Source organism: Urocampus carinirostris, chromosome 7, assembly GCF_059441175.1.
Source record: "Urocampus carinirostris isolate Australia breed hairy pipefish chromosome 7, RoL_Ucar_1.0, whole genome shotgun sequence".
Lineage (NCBI taxonomy): Eukaryota > Metazoa > Chordata > Actinopteri > Syngnathiformes > Syngnathidae > Urocampus > Urocampus carinirostris.
In genome coordinates, this window is record NC_142355.1 from 20946181 (window position 1) to 20962920 (window position 16740).

Genomic DNA, 16740 nt, shown 5'->3' on the forward strand with positions numbered 1-16740 from the left:
AAATCAGATTGAAGCTACTCGCTGAAGTTGGGGTACAGACACCCCCCCTACTTACGACGATTCGACTTACGATAAACAGTAGATACGAACATTTTTTTCGGGATGTCGAAAAATATCCGGACATTGCTGTAAGTTAGGTGGCGCTGTGAGAGGTCACCCAGCATCCACCCCAAAGAACAAATCCGGCTTCTACTTCTTACTTTGTGTGTATACTGTACTGTATCTTTAGCGCGCTAAGAACTTTGACGTTTTTATTGTTTAATATCTCGTGCATCCATTCAATATGGTTGGTGTAAAGTGTAAAGAAGAGGCGGGCCTTTTTTTAAACGAAAGTGGAATAAGAAAGCTTGACGTGGTTGAGAAAATGGTCAAGATGCTTTTTTCGGCCACTTTTTACCTCTTGAAGTGCTTCTTCCAAAAGTAAGTTAAGCTGAACTTTATTTATCTTTCTAGAGCATATTATTTTATTAAATGTTTATTTTTTTAGTACAAAACAATACAGGCAACTTATACAAGCCTTAAACATACTCATATAAACCATAAACATACAAAATATAGCACAAAAGCAACTTACGAACAAATTAATCTTACGAACGATCGTCCGGAACCTAAATCGTTCCCTGGTCGGGCAGCGTCTGTACTTTATTTACCATTATGTGTATTAACAATATATTTTTACCATTGCCGTTTGGCGGGCAGGCTTAAAATGCCGAACAGGCAGGTGCCCCGTAGGCCATAATTTGCCCAACCCTGTTTTAACCCTTCACAGGACACTGAAGATTCATTATATATATATTTTTTTGACCTAATAATGACAAGGAGGGTAACATCATATCCTCGCATACTGCCTTATTATCAGTTTGGTCATCATTGAAATGAATACATACCTTAGTTAAAAACAAATCTATTCTTAAATAATATGTACAGCAGTTTCACAAAAGAAGATAAAAGTCAGAGGTTATTTTTGAGCTAAGACGTGAATAGCATTTTTAATTGGTTGCATTGCATTGTTGGTGTGCATTCTTAACATGAAAAGACAACCACAAAATCCCGTAAGTATGATAATACCGTAGAGATGGCAGTGGAACAAGTCTGGCACGATTTACAGCATTGTGATAGTTGCAGTGACTTGATGAACGTCTGGGAACGGAAAAGCTTTTTTCCTGGAACATGCAGACCCGTATTTTGACATTGCAGCGAATGCCAGTTCATAATAATAACATTACTTTTTCAATCTCTTAATTGATTTGTCGGGGAGCCCAGTTGGAGGAGCATTGCACATTTCGTCATTATTTCAGGGGGAATTGAGTTTGTGACATTAATGACAAGTGTATTGGCAGTTTTCCTTGTGTGTATGCATACAATTGCTAATCTTGGCTGGGTTGTTATTTCTCAGGACCTGAGGCAACTTTCTGCCATTGCCATTTTTTTGCGTATTAATACTAAGTTAGTGATTGTCACATTGACCTTATGTCAGGGCATTTCAAACTTGCGGCCTGTGGATCCCGCCTTAATATGAAATTCATATTAATGCGACGCAAGTTTGATATTGATGCCACCTCCCTGCTGGATAGTTCTTTTAGTTATGACATTTGTATTTCCTCTAGCCACCGCCCATTCTGGTTCTTTGAACAGCAGCAACCACTGCAGTGCTCCATGGTCTGTCCTGATGGTAAAGTGCACACTGCACAAGTAGTATTCGAGATGACATACCACTAGGACAATTGCGAGTAGTCAGTAGAAGTTAATTTCAGACTGTGTAGTGCATCCTGGTATATGCGCGCCCACCCAGGCTTTCAATCTCATGCGCAAAGGCAGCAAAAGGGCTCCCCTGGTGTTTGATCATGCTGCTTAAATTCCCTGTTTAGTGAGTTTTTCAAATTAAACTGTCCATACCGCCATTGCAATGCCCCCACTGCTGTAATTATGTCTCTCTTGTTGGCAGAGCAACAGCAAGCAGTGTGTGGCGTCATCAGTCAGCGATAGCGCCGAATACAGACTCACCATAACTCACACCCGTTCATCTATTTTCACCCAGTCACCTCCCTCCTCCCCGGCATTACGTTTACCATAAAGGGTCGGTATGTGAAAATGAACAAAAGTTAGAAAAATAACGCACAATTCAATATTTTGAACTCATTGTCAATCTATTACCAGCTATAAAATTAAACATTTCAGACCCCAATGATTTCACCGGGGGAGGTGCTAGAATAAATGCGTTTCAGTTTAAGGTCAGCCAAACTGGACCCAAAATTCACACGCCAATTTTTGTAAAACAAAGACTGACTTCCCGGAAGATGATTGGCTAGCTACTTCCTGGTACGACCCATGGCAAGGACTGTAAATTTAAACAAATTGGCTGATTCGATTAAACTTTTTTAGCATTTACTAACGAAATATCTCACTAAAGTGACACTAGTGGAAATCAGTGGATGAATCAAAAGCAAATGGCAGGTTTTCACTTGTCTGATATGAAAACTCTGATGGTCTTGGGGCATATAGAAAGGGGAAAGGAGCCGTTTCCCTCGTCATGAATCCCAGGAGAGAAGTAAGGGAAAATTCTCTCAGTGAACTTGTCCTTAAATGCAAAAATGGTCTTCGAGTCTACAGGATTGATGAACGTCACCTTGCCCTTTTCGTAGTCTAATTCCACCGTAATCCTGTCAGGTTTTTGCTTCCATTCCAGTCTGGTGCGTGGCGAAGTCTGAGCCCACAGAACATCCCCGATAACTCCTCCGATGACCCAAACCCCAGTGGACGGCTTAAGGGACATGGCCCCTTTCCTTTGAACGGACTCCCGTACCACCCCAATGTACCAGTCTTTGGCCCGGCCCACATCCACCGTCCAGCTGTGCTTGCCCGAAACGAAACCGCCTTTCCCCAGAACGCAGACACCGCCCGTGCATCGTTCAGGGTTGTCTGGGAGCATCCGTTGGCTGCTGTACTGCACGCACGTCAGCTCCTCTGTCAGCTCCAAGTTGGCTTGAGCCGTATTTGGGTCCAGCGTGATGGGAACTAGAGTTGTCAAAGGAAATTTCAACAATTTCACATTTTACCGCAGCATACCAGATTAAAAGCCACATGTGCAAATTTAAAAAAGAAACTCAACTTTGTCTACGTACAAGCCGCACCAGATTTTACACTGCAGGCTTAAACAGACATAAGATTGAACTCAGTTACGTCCATTATCAAAATGTTATGCCGAGCGCACACCTGGTGGCCACAATGTGGTGAATTTGTCGTCAATGCTACCTTTGGTTGCAGAAAGGGACCGTGCCCCCGCACACCCAAAGCTGTTTTCAGCTGTAGTGCAAGTTGTTGTCAGGTGTTTTCCGATCATGTGGCCCTTTAAAATGTAAATCTCATATTTACTATTGCGCCAAAAGAAAGCCCAAATGAGGGCTGCATTGATTAAAATGTGAGCCATGTATTTCTTGATGACACCGGCAGGGAAACCATACTGTGTAGCATATAGCCAGATTGCAACACAGACATGTCTTTTAGAGTTGTTTACATTGGTGGTTGCAGCAGCGACGGACCAAAACTACATTTGATTGTCATCATCCTCATGGATTAAAGGAAACTCAAGTGACCTGACATTTACGTCAATGACACAAAAAGAGAAGTGTAGTGATAATGATAGATAACTTCCACTGCTGCTCAATTTAGATGTATAAGTTGAGAGCTTGATTTGTGGGTGAGTATGTTTGAAATATTGAATATTATATATATATATATATATATATATATATATATATATATATATATATATATATATATATATATATATATATATATATATATATATATATAAGTATTGACAAACCTCCCGTCTCTTGTTATATAATATATAAATGATGTTAGAAAAAACATTGACATATTTTCCCTCTAGAAGGGCGTCATAAATGTTTTTAGAGGTCATTGCTGCATTTTGTATTTAGAGTCCATGCATTGTTTAAAAGAGCAGCTGCCGCAGTGTTTAAAATGTAGCTAAAAAATCTTGACTTTGAGTCTGAAATTTACAGTAAATTATCCAGTAAGGTGGCAGCAACTTTACTTAATTAGAAGCTCATTTGCCCCCAGTAAAGTTGAGTTTCAGACCCCTACTTAAATGTTACTAGAAATCCCAGGGTTTTTTTGACTTACCATATTGCACCAGCCTCTCCATCTTCTTCCAAACGTGATATTTAAGTGACGCTTGATGTGTGGCTGAGTTGATCAGGATGTCTCTTATTATTTCCGGTTCTCCAATTTTGCATTTGAGTCTTTATCAAATTAATAAAAAACACAATTGTAAGCACCGTTATTGAAAAAATATTGAGCTTTTCTGCCAACTTACTTCTTTTTGGTGTCTTTGTAGTCCTAGAGAGCAAAGACGAAAGTTTTTCAATTTTTGATTACATGTTTGTAAAAAGGATAGTGAGGTACTTTGTACCTACCAAAAGGAAGGATAAATCGTCTCTTTTCATTCTGGTCTCCGAGTCCCTGATGACGGAGGCAAGGTCGTCGATCTGATTCTTAATTGAATCCAGTTTGAGGCTCATCACTTTGACCTTCACTTCCACTTCCTGCTCCAGAACCTCAAGTCGAGAGCTTTCCTCTTCGAACAGGAACGCGTGCAACTTCTGGAACTCTTCCCTGATGCTTCGGTTGTTTTCGTCTGCCTGCCTCTGTAAAGTGACGGTGGCTTCTAAATCAACTCTTTGAACACTGGTGGGGGTGTGTTTGTTGTTTATTATTGATGACCGATCCTGATATATGTAGCAATAGAAGTATAGATAAATAGATACCTAAAAAGTATATGCCATATTAATATTTTTAAATGTGACATCTTGTATGGATGTATTTTGTTGTGTATTTGCTTGTGCATTTTGTCATTTTATTTAGTCATTTATTTTAAAATGTATTTGATTGCGCATTTTGAAGAGTATTTGGCATTTCATTTTGTCATGTATTTTGTGGTGTAATATGTCACCAGAAAATGTTATTCAGACAAAAGGGGCGGGTCATCCTGGCTGAGCTTTTCACCTATTGGTTGATCACTGATGAACAATTGGCACACTCGTCAATCAAGCAATAGGTGAAAAGCGTAGCAAGTTTGACCTGCCCCCTTCGTTTGGATAACATTTTCTGTTGACATAGTACACAACAAAATACACGACAAAATGAAATGACAAAATATAGCACAAAATGTGCAGTAAAATAAAACGACATATCAAAATACACAACAAATTATATAACAAAATATATAATACAATGCACAGTAGAATTATATGACAAAATACACAATAAAACACAGGTCATGTTTATTTGTATAGCCCTTAATTACAATGACAAAATACACGAGAAAATACACGACAGAATAAATACAGAAATAGTTAAATGGGAAAATACTATCTAGCTATCTATCTATCCATCTACCTTGGTCATATCCCTCAAGAGGGGTGACCGACAGCAAGACAAACATACAATAACAAGAAAATAAAAGGGAAAAAAATAGCAGAAAAAATACACACAAAATGTTTTGGACCATGGCCAACTCAAGTGCCCAAACACCCAAACGAGTTAAGCACCTCGGCACCAAAATTGGTCATGCTTTCGTCCCTCCAGATGAAACAGGACACAAGAAAGCGGCCATGTCACTCGGGTCAGGGTGACATAACACACTCTTCTGTTCAACAGCAGGGCCCGACAGCTTTCACTGGTTTACCCCTGCCGCATCATACGGATGCCCTGCCCATCCCTTAGAACACGTCTAAACATCCCACTATCCTTTTACAACACCTCTCCACTCATTCCTATCACCAACAAGAACTCTTGCTTCCACTATATTTAGACCTCTTTCCTGCAGTGCACTCATAACACCATCCATCCACGTCAAACACGGCCTTCCTCTTGGTCTCCTTCCATTTCATTCTGCTCTGTAGATCCTCTTCAACATTCGCTCCTCATCCATTCACTCCATGTGTCCAAACCAACCAAGTACTCTCTTATCCACACACTTGCTCAGTACTATTCCAGTTCTGTCTCTCACAATTCCACTTCTCAATCCATCCAATTTTGTCACTCCGAAGGTCACTCCTCAAACACTTCATCTCAAAAACATTTTATTTTTTTCTCAAATCTGCATTCAGGCTCCAAGTCTTTGCACCATACAACACAGTCAGCACAATCCCACTCTCATACAGTCCCCTCTTAACGTCCATTGGGTATTTGTATATTGTATTCTTTTTGCCTTATTATTGTATTGTTTTTCAGCACAGGGATGCTGCTGGAAATGTGAATTTCCCTGCGGGGATAAATAAAGTATCTATCTATCTATCATACTCATACTCTTGTTGCTCATAACTCTCCTCAGAGCACCCAAAACATTGCTTCCTTGATTCACTGACGACAAAAAATGCATAAAAAATAAATACATTACATGTATGTCACATATTCAGGTATTATGTAAATATCATTTTGGGTACTGTATTTTGTTGTTTATTTTTTGTTTATTTTGTCACAACAAAATGTTTTTCAAATGAGGAGGCGGCTTTTCACCAATCGGTTGATCACATTCGAATGAATCGACTATAGGTGAAAAGGTTGAATAAACACTTTGTTACGACAAAATACAAAAAATAAATGACAGAAATGCATACACAAATGAATAAATTGCATTCATATCATATATACAAAATAATTCCTGGATTTGCTCTCTCATATCTTTCAGATTCAATTTCCCCCTATTTTCCGACTAAGCGTTATACAAATAAACATGACTTGACTTGACATTTAAGTACAACATAATTTGTCTAGGGCAGCACGGCGGCGCAGTGGTTAGCGCTTGTGCGGCACAGTTCATGTCATGGGAACCTCCTGCGTGGGATCAAATCCAGCTCCAGACTTCCTGTGCGGAGTTTGTATGTTCTCCCCGTGCTTGCGTGGGTTTCCTCCGGGCACTCCGGTTTCCTCCCACATTCCAAAAACATGCATTTCAGGTGAATTGGCCGGTCCAAATTGTCCCTAGGTGTGAATGCGCGAGTGAGTTGTCTGTCCCCGTGTGCCCTGCGATTGGCTGGCAACCAGTTCAGGGTGTCCCCTGCCCACTGCCCGGAGATGGCTGGGATAGGCTCCAGCCCCCCCGCGACCCTAATGAGGATAAGCGGTACGGCTAATGAGATGAGATGAGATGAGATAATTTGTCTATGTGTTCATTTATTTATATGGCATATTTTTTGATACAGTATTTGTTTAGACATTCATTTTTACATATAGCAGGATTTCCATATTTTGTGATTGCTACCTGAATATACGTCCTGGTTTTTTCCCAGCTCTCTCTCGTCTTGTTCAAAGTCTGCATCTTCTTTTTCAGCGACTCCAGCCTGCTTGCAATATCTTCCTGACATGGTCACATAAAATGAAAATGTCATCTGACAGCTTACAGGGGCTCAAACTGTCTCAACCACATCATGGATCATTTTTACGATTCTCTTAGCATTTCATTTGTAAATACTGCATGTCAAAGTACAGTTTCAATCTTCTTTTTCCTATGTCATTATTTGGCAACGAAATAAACTAAAAATCAAACAAACAAAATAACACAAAGGTTATTGTGTTTGTAAACAAACAAAAAAAACGTTTCCCCAAATTGTGTTACATTTTAATACAATTAATACGGGTTTAATTTCTTAAACTGTAGATCAGCCCAAAATACAGTCGCTTGCGAAAGTATTTGGCCCCCTTGAACATTATGAGGCCGCTATTGGGAAATGTGGAGCACATTGTAAAGCGCTTTGGGAAGTTTTGACTTGAAAAGCGCTATATAAATGCAGATCATTTCATTTCATTTCATTTCATTTTGCCACATTTAAGACTTCAAACATAGAGATATAAAACTGTAATTTCTTGTGAAGCATCAACAATAAGTAAGACACAGTCATGAAGTGGAACACACTTTATCGGATATTTTAACCTTTTTTAATAAATAAAATATGAAAAAGTGGATGTGCAAAATGATTTAGCCCCTTTACTTTCAGTGCAGCAAACTCTGTCCAGAGGTTCAGTGAGGCTCTCTGAACTATTCAATGTTGATCTAAATGACTAACAATGATAAATGGAATCCTCTTGTGTGTAATCAAGCCTCCGTATAAATGCACCTGCTCTGTGATAGTCTCAGAGGTCTGTTAAAAGCGCAGAGAGCATCATGAAGAACAAAGAACACACCAAGCAGGTCCAAGATACTGTTGAGGAGAAGATTAAAGCTGGATTTAAATACAAAAAGATTTCCCAAGCTTTAAACAACCCAAGGAGCTCTGTGCAAGCAATAATATTGAAATGGAGAGAGTATAACACCACTGCAAATCTACCAAGATTAGGCCGTCCCCTTACACTTCTAGCTCATACAAGGAGAAAACTGATAAGAGATGCAGCCAAGAGGCCCATGATCACTCTGGATGAACTGCAGAAGACTACAGTTGAGGTGGGAGAATCTGTCATCGGACAACAATCAGTCGCATACTGCACAAATCTGGCCTTTATGGAAGAGTGGCAAGAAGGAAGCCATTTCTTAAAGTTATCCATAAAAAGTGTTGTTTAGAGTTTGCCATAAGTCACCAGGGAGACCCGCCAAACCTGTGGAAGAAGGTGCTCTGGTCAGATGAGAAAATCGAACTTTTTGGCAACAACAAGAGACGTTATGTTTGGCGTAAAAGCAGCACAGCTCATCACCCTCAACACACCATCCCCACGGTCAAACATGGTGGTGGCAGCTTCATGGTTTGGGCCTGCTTCAGCAGAGACAGGGAAGATGGTTAAAATTAATGGGAAGATGGATGGAGCCAAATACAGGACCATTCTGGAAGAAAACCTGATGGAGTCCGCAAAAGACCTGAGACTGGGACGGTGATTTGTCTTCCAACAAGACAATGATCCAAAACGTAAAGCAAAAGCTATAATTGAATGGATATCCAAAAACCATATGAAGGTGTTGGCCAAGGCGAAGTCCAGACCTAAATCCAATTGAGAGTATCAGTTTTTCGATGTGCAAAACTGAAAGAGATATACCTCAAGCGACTTGCAGCTGTAATCACAAAAAAAGGTGGGGCTACAAATTATTAACGTGATGGGGCTGAATAATTTTGCACACCCACTTTTTCGTTTTTTATCTGTTAATTTTTTTAATACATCCAATAAAGTGCGTTCCACTTCATGAGTGTGTCCCACTTATTGTGGATTCTTCACAAGAAATTACAGTTTTATATCTTTATGTTTGAAGTCTGAAATGAAGCAAAAGGTCACAAAGTTCAAGGGGGGCAAATAGTTTTGCAAGCCACTGTATTTCTCAAGAATGTCACGAGACGTGGTGGCGTGGAAGGTGACCGGACCAGAACGGAGGCAGGAGGCATGAAGGGAGAACTCAAATGCGTTGACGATCCATAGGTTTTATTTAATAAAATAAAAGTCGCCCAATACTCCGGGGCAAAACAGAACAATACAGAGTTCCTCCGGCACGAACTCAACGGGACATGGCATAACAGACTAAAACAGGACAAGGCATAACAGACTAAACAGGACAAGGCATAACAGACCGGGATTGTGAAGAATGAGTATTAATGAACCCGCAACCGCAGAGCCCACCATGCAGCCTTAAATACAGACCCACCCACCATTAGTGGAACTGCTTTCAGCTGCTGCCCAGGGGGCGGGGCAGACTGGTCACCAAGGCGACCGTGACAAAGAAGGCTACAGTAATAATGTTTCATGGACCACCACTAAACTAAATGCGGCTTTATTTTATTTGAAAATATAAATTAAGAAGCAAAATTCACCTCTTGTTATTCGGTGCTAGGGTTTCCATCTAGGGTTCCAAAGTAGGGTTTTGTCCTGAAACTAGGGTTTTTAAGTGCAGATAAGGGTTTCAACTAGGGTTCCAAAGTAGTTTTTTTGCCGGGTTCCAAAGTAGGATTCTGGCCTGAAACTAGTGTTTCGAAGCGCTGATAAGGTTCAGAACTATGGTTTCAAAGTACAATTTTTGCCTAAAACTAATATTTTAAAGCGGTGCTAGGTTTCAAAGTGGGGTTTCTTTTGCTTAAAACTAGGGTTTTAAAGAGCTGCGAGTGTCAAACTCAGTTAGCCCCTGGGGCAGTATCGAGACCTTTGTGTTCTGAGGCAGACCAAATCAGTAAAAGAATGTTAACCCCAAATTTTTTGTTTTGTTTTTCAGTTTTATGCTTTACCATTCCGCCTACATTAGGAACCTATCCTACATTTTATTATCCTGGATGACGAGGGATCTTTTCTAAATTCACCACATGTATTCACAAACAATAGGGAAAACAGATTTTTATGTTTAGTATTGAATGTGTTAAGTGGTTTATTTTAACAGTTAAGTTAATGCCGTTTTGCACCTGAACCAACTTACCACGCTACACAGACTCAACACTGCTCTCTAGCCGGAAAGAGCATTCGTTTTGTATTTATTTTAAAACATAACTTTTAATTGAAAATGATCTAGAGACTCGCTTATTTTTTTGCATACTCGTAATATTATGGTGTACCGTGTTAAATTATCCGAAAGGCCAGAATCCAGTCCACAGGCCTTATGTTTGATATATCTGTTATTAGTGAATGATTTAAATCTTTGTAAAGTTTAAATTTGGTACCTTCTTCATCTTGGCGGCTTCAGTCAGCGGACAGCACTCGTGTATTTTGTGTCGTTTTGACATCTGGCACACGAGACAAATGGGCTCCTCATCGTTCTGGCAATAAACATTGAGCTTCTCTTCGTGGAGCCTGCAACGATCCGGGCTCATTTTGTGGTACTCGTCCACCGCTTTCTTCAAGGTCAGATTGATGGGCGGCCTTTTGGGTATGGACACCACCTGACAAACAGGACACTCTTGACATCCTTTCCATTCCCAGAACTGCTGCAGGCAAACTTTGCAAACGTTATGTCCGCACTGGAGGACAACGGGGAAGCAGTAGATGCCAGTACACTGAGGACAGATGAGGTCCTCTCTGGAGATGACACTGTGTGTGGCCATTATCTTCAAGCTGATCATTCATACGAATCGATTTCGGTTCTGCTTCTCATGTGCACGAGTCGCTCATATTTCATTCCAGAAAACGCTACCGCCGTCAGCAAGGGCAGGCTTGTATAACTGGTTCGATGTGAGTTCCGTTTTTGGCTATGCATGCTTGAGTACTGCACGTGAGACAGGTTGCTTACAAAAGACGTCCATTAACTAGTTCAGCGCCAGTGACGACGAATGATGTCAAAATTCCAAGCAGTGAATGACTTGGAGAAAGAATCCCTTACATTTTGTAATGGAACCAAAGCATTCAGTGTTTAGTTGACCTTGGTTATTACTAAGCTAAGGGTAAAAAATGTATTTCATTATAAAAATAAACAGAACGGTTTTGAATAATGAGCCAAAATACAGAAATTATTTATATATTTATTCCGGCGTGCATTAAATCTCTGAATATGTCAAAAAAGCACGTCTCTAGCTTATTCCTATCAAAAGTTGTGATGTTTTTTTAAATAAATACAAACCAAATTTCCCCGCCGCTAGAGGGCAACAAAGGTGTAATACAGCTGACATTCAGTCTGGTTTCATGTTAAAGACAATATTGTGCAGTATTGTTTTTTAGGTTCAGTAGTCCCAGCCTAGTGGTTTGATCTGACATTATTGTCCCTTCAATGCTAAACAGACTGTTTTGACCTAAAAATACATTTCCCACAATGCCTGTCGACTACTAAACCTGCTAACTCACAGCTCAGTGCCTATTTCCTCTAACTCTCATATCAATAACATCACCCGGTCAGCCTACTTCCACCTGCGCTCCATCAACCGTCTCCACCCCTCCCTAGCCCCACACACAGCATCCTCGTCCATAGCCTTGTCACCTCACGCCTTGATTACTGTGATTCCCTTCTCTACGGTTTACCTTAAAAGTCCGTCTATAACCTGGTCCATACCCCTGCTGCACGCATCATCACAAAAAAACCTTTTGCTATCACATCACCCCTGTCCTTCAGCAACTTCACTGGCCTCCAATCTACCATAGAATCAATTACAAAATCCTGCTCTACACCCACATGGCCATTCACAACCTTTCCCCTCCCTACCACTCCAACCTCCTTCACACTGCCACGCCATCCCGCACCCTCAGATCATCTTCCTCCCTCTATCTCACTATAACCCCTACCCGCCTCAGGTCCATGGGGAGAGGAGCTTTCAGCCGCTCTGTCCCCAGCTCTGGAACTCATTGTCACCTGACCTCTGAAATTCTGCGACCCTGTCCACCTTCAAATCAGGACTCAAAACTCACCTCTTCAGACTTGACTATTCTTGACCATCTGCCTCACAAACCGCCCCTTTTAACTACAATGTGTTTTATTAGCTATTTATTACTTGCTTGTTTTACTCTTACTTTTCGTTTATCGTTGTGTCCTACTCATATGTACAGCGACCTTGGGTATCTTGAAAGGCTCTTCGAATTACAATGCATTACTATTTATTTTTAATACCACCGAGTGGAAGTGACAATTTGTCTTAAAAATGCGATTTTCTTTGCTATATTTAGTCAATTACATTAATAGATATATGTATATGTATATGTATATATATATATATATATATATATATATATATATATATATATATATATTATATTTTCAATACAACTAAAATGTTTGTTACCCTAATTGTCATGATTCCTCATTACATTCACCTGTGCCCACTCGTTTGACCCAGCTGCTGGCTACCTGATTGATTCCCCGTCCTACTTAAGCTCAGTCCTTTCACTCGCCGGTTGTCAGTCCGTCAGCGAACCTCTGTTTTCACAAGGCAAGCATTTTTGACTCGGACTCCCGTCTGTCCCGTTTTGTCACCCATTTTCCACTCGTCCGTTCCTGATTTCCCCTTTTGTCACCTGCTACGACCTGTTTTTTGACCCCGACCACGTTTTGATCTTCCGTCCCAGCTAACGACCTGTTTTTCCGTCTAACTATGCTACGATCTCCTGCTCCGGAAAATCCACTTCCGCATTCGGAACACAATTTCATTCCGTGAGCAGCTTGCTTCCCGCGCCCAGCGAACACCGGATCGCTGGCGCTGCCTTTCCTCTAAATTTCAATAAACTTGTGAGTAACGTTACGCGAGTGGGTCTACAATTTGTTCTGGTTCTGACACTAATAAATACTACACCTGCATTACTAAATTAAGAGCTATTCTACATTAAGGAGTAGTAACATTTATAAGTTTTATCAGGCCTTTTGCGGAGAGCCATTACGCTGATGTGGCCCTCAGTAGAAATCAATTTGACACCCCTGCTCTAAAGGGACTTTGTGTATCATTCAGTGCCTCTTAGTGGTTAAAAACAACAACAAAAAAACGTAATTAGCTAAAAATAGATATATCATTTTGTATAATAGCAGCACGGCGGCGCGTTGGTTAGCGCGTGTGCGGCACAGTTCTGAGGTCATGGGTTCAAATCCAGCTACCAACCTTCCTGTGCAGAGTTTGCATGTTCTCCCCGTGCTTGCGTGGGTTTCTTCCGGGCACTCCGGTTTCCTCCCACATTCCAAAAACATGCATGTCAGGTTAATTGGCCGGTCCAAATTGTCCCTAGGTGTGAATGGGCGAGCGAATTGTCTGTCCCTGTGTGCCCTGCGACTGGCTGGCAACCAGTTCAGGGTGTCCCCTGGCCACTGCCCAAAGATGGCTGGGATGGGCTCCAGCACGCCCGCGACCCTACTGAGGATAAGCGGTACAGATAATGGATGGATGGATGGATTTTGTATAATAAGCAAAAATACATGAACTATCCTGTGTAGGTATTTAAATATTCACAGATGGAGAAATTTAAGTGAGCTCACTTTAGAGGGTCCTGCCATGATGGTCTGCCATTTTTCTGTCATAGGTACCCCAAAAACCCAAAACCTTGTGAAAAACTGGGCAAAAAAAGATTGTGGTTCGGTCACTTTGAGTCTCCATAGTTTGTGTACTTTCTTGTGATTCCTAGCACTTGTTTTGGGTTGCACTACACAATAGAGCGACAGCAGTCAAATATCAAAAAATAGATAATACAATACAATAAAGTAAAAATACACACAGAATTCAATAGTCTCAAAACGGCCGAGTCAAAAAGGTCAATCGAGACAAAACAATGAGCACAGATTTAAAATGAAACCGCAAACACGAGCGTCTTTCTTCGTCTGGCAAACTTCAAGTTATAATTAGCCAGCAAATAAGCACCTCTGTCAATCAAAACTAGCATGAATAGAAATGGAATTTTTTTGTGGGTAATTCGCTGGGAATTTACCAGAACTCAGACTACAACTGTCATAAGTAACAAGATGTAAAGTGAAGATTATATTTTATATTCATTTTAAAAATGATTTCTAGGTTGTTTGTCTTGGTGAGTAGGGATCAGACAGAAAGGTTAGTTAAGAATTGTGGTTTATTGATTTAAATTTGTCACGTATAAAAATTCCAAAAGGCCTCTCGCCCAAATTTTTGTCTGTTTAGTAGAGTAAAAATCCCCAGGTTATGACGTGTTCTTTCCCACGCAGTTCAAAGTACAGTATAACTAAGAAGTCATACTGGAACGATGACAAGGTGTCGACAAATCCTGCCCTGAATTAGTTAACGGAAAGAAATGTTTATTTTTGTTGTTGCTTTAAAATTGTATTTTCAAGATTTACTTTGCAACGTATATTGAAACTGGGCGGCGCAGTGGTTAGCGTCTGTGTGTCACACTTCCTGTGTGGAGTTTGCATGTTCTCCCCGTGCTTGTGTGCCACTCCGGTTACCACATTTTTATAACGTATTCGTATACATTTTGGTTATTTTAAAGGGGACAATGTGTGCTATTTAGCACCTCTTTGGGGTTAAAAAATGTAATTCATCAAAAACAAACAAACATTTAAATAACAAGCAATAAATCATGCACCTTTGGGTAAACATGCAATTTTTAACTTTAGAAAATGTGTGTGCCAGTCATTTTTTTGCCATTTTGACTCATTTTTGAAGGCCTACCAGTGTTCATTTTACCTCTGAGAAGTGATAGGTCCCGGGGACTCACATGCTCAAAAATCTATGGGTCCCAACAGAGATCTATGGGTCCCCCAAATTTTGTGTTATCGGGGTTGAAATTGTAGATTGGTGACAAATATATAAATAAATATATAAATCTATATATTCATTCAGTTTTAATCATCACACTTAATTGGTAATACAAAGCAGTTATCACTTCAGATTTTTCAGTTCACAAAAATATATAGGCGTTACAACTGTAGCTTTCCTGCCACAGTTGTAATGCCTTCTCAAGGTCCATTTGCAGCAACGGAATTTCCATAGCTAATTTGTGGTTTTCATTGTCCTTGAGCCGATCCAATGTGCTTTTCTGAAAGTTCGTATCGCGAAATGATTTATGCAATTCCGTTTTTTTGTCACTCTGGGTGCACGCATCACAGAACATGTAGCCTCTATTATCATCCTCCTCATAGCGTAACCAGGAATATAATTGAGTCAATTTTGGCAGAAAAGTCCTTTTCTTGCTAGGAGTATTCTTTTGTTTATCTTTCATCGAATCGTTCGCTTCAAAACACCTGTCTTCCTTGCCTTTGCGGTCTTCCGAAGAATTTCTCCGTTTTTTTGTGCCGGAATTATTGCCGTTGTTACCACTTTCTGTATTATGTTTCGACTTATTACAGACACTGAAGAAATTTCCATTTTTTTTTGTTAATTTGCACCCAATACCAACTGTTTTACGGAGGCATACTTCTCTTTCACTCGACAACCACCACAACAATGACGTCATCTCGAAGAAACGAGATCTCGTTTGCCGAGATCTGCGTGAAACCAAAACAACAATGGCGGATCTGCCTGAGGAAAAGTTTGGAGTGCGGTAAATCTTTGTTAAAAAAAAAAGTAATCGGGTAATAATGACAATATGGTGTCAAAAAAGTTGCGTCCCGGGGACACACGTTGATTTGACACAATGCGTCCCCAGCAAAAATGATGCGTCTAGGACGCAGGCAAACGAGAACACTGACCTACAGAAATGCATCTCTGCTGTTATAGAGGCATAGGGCATTAAAAAAAGCTTGAACCCTCATCTTTCATTAGTAAAAATTATGTTTTTTGTTAGACCAATGTTTCCAGTGATGTGATCACACGATTTCTGTTACCCGGGGGGCCGCCAACACACTCTCACTTGCTGGTGGTGATTTATCATACTGAAATAATTCCCAGAGGCTTTATACTGATCGGTAGCACCAAAGCCATTAGAATACATATATACATATACATATGTAAACATTATGGCACTGAAGGAGTTAAAATACTTGTAGGTTGAGAAATTTGTACAACCACTAGTAAAAAGGTATGAAATCTTGGGCAAGCCCTCACTGAGACTTTTTATTCTGTAGAAAAAAGCTTAGATCACGAACATGAAACAATCGCAAAAATGAATTAATAAAAAACATTGATCAGTAAAGCTAGTGAAGGGAAATATAAATGGAAAGACTCAATTCTGAGGAAAAAAATACGGAATCATGAAAAACGGACAAAGGAATAACGATTAAAACATATCACTAGAATTTAGTTGCACCACCTTTAGCTTCTATGACAGCTTGCAGTCCTTGAAGCATGAACTTGATGAGTGATAAACACTATTCTTCATAAATCTGGTGCAAACTCTCTTTGATTGCAGTTACCAGATTATTTTTGCATCACCTTTTTTCAC

At 40.2% G+C, this 16740-nt stretch overlaps 1 protein-coding gene across 1 annotated transcript; it reads right to left on the reverse strand.

The window, feature by feature from the left end:
• Positions 1-963: 963 nt before the first annotated feature.
• LOC148362639 (zinc-binding protein A33-like) lies at positions 964-11111 on the reverse strand. The gene is made up of 6 exons (XM_088340122.1): positions 10647-11111; positions 7289-7384; positions 4440-4670; positions 4340-4362; positions 4147-4265; positions 964-3015 (listed from the first exon to the last, which is right to left on the reverse strand). The coding sequence occupies exons 1-6, from the start codon at positions 11043-11045 to the stop codon at positions 2459-2461; spliced, it is 1425 nt and encodes a 474-aa protein (XP_088196248.1). The 5' UTR covers positions 11046-11111; the 3' UTR covers positions 964-2458.
• Between the last annotated feature and the right edge of the window lie 5629 nt (positions 11112-16740).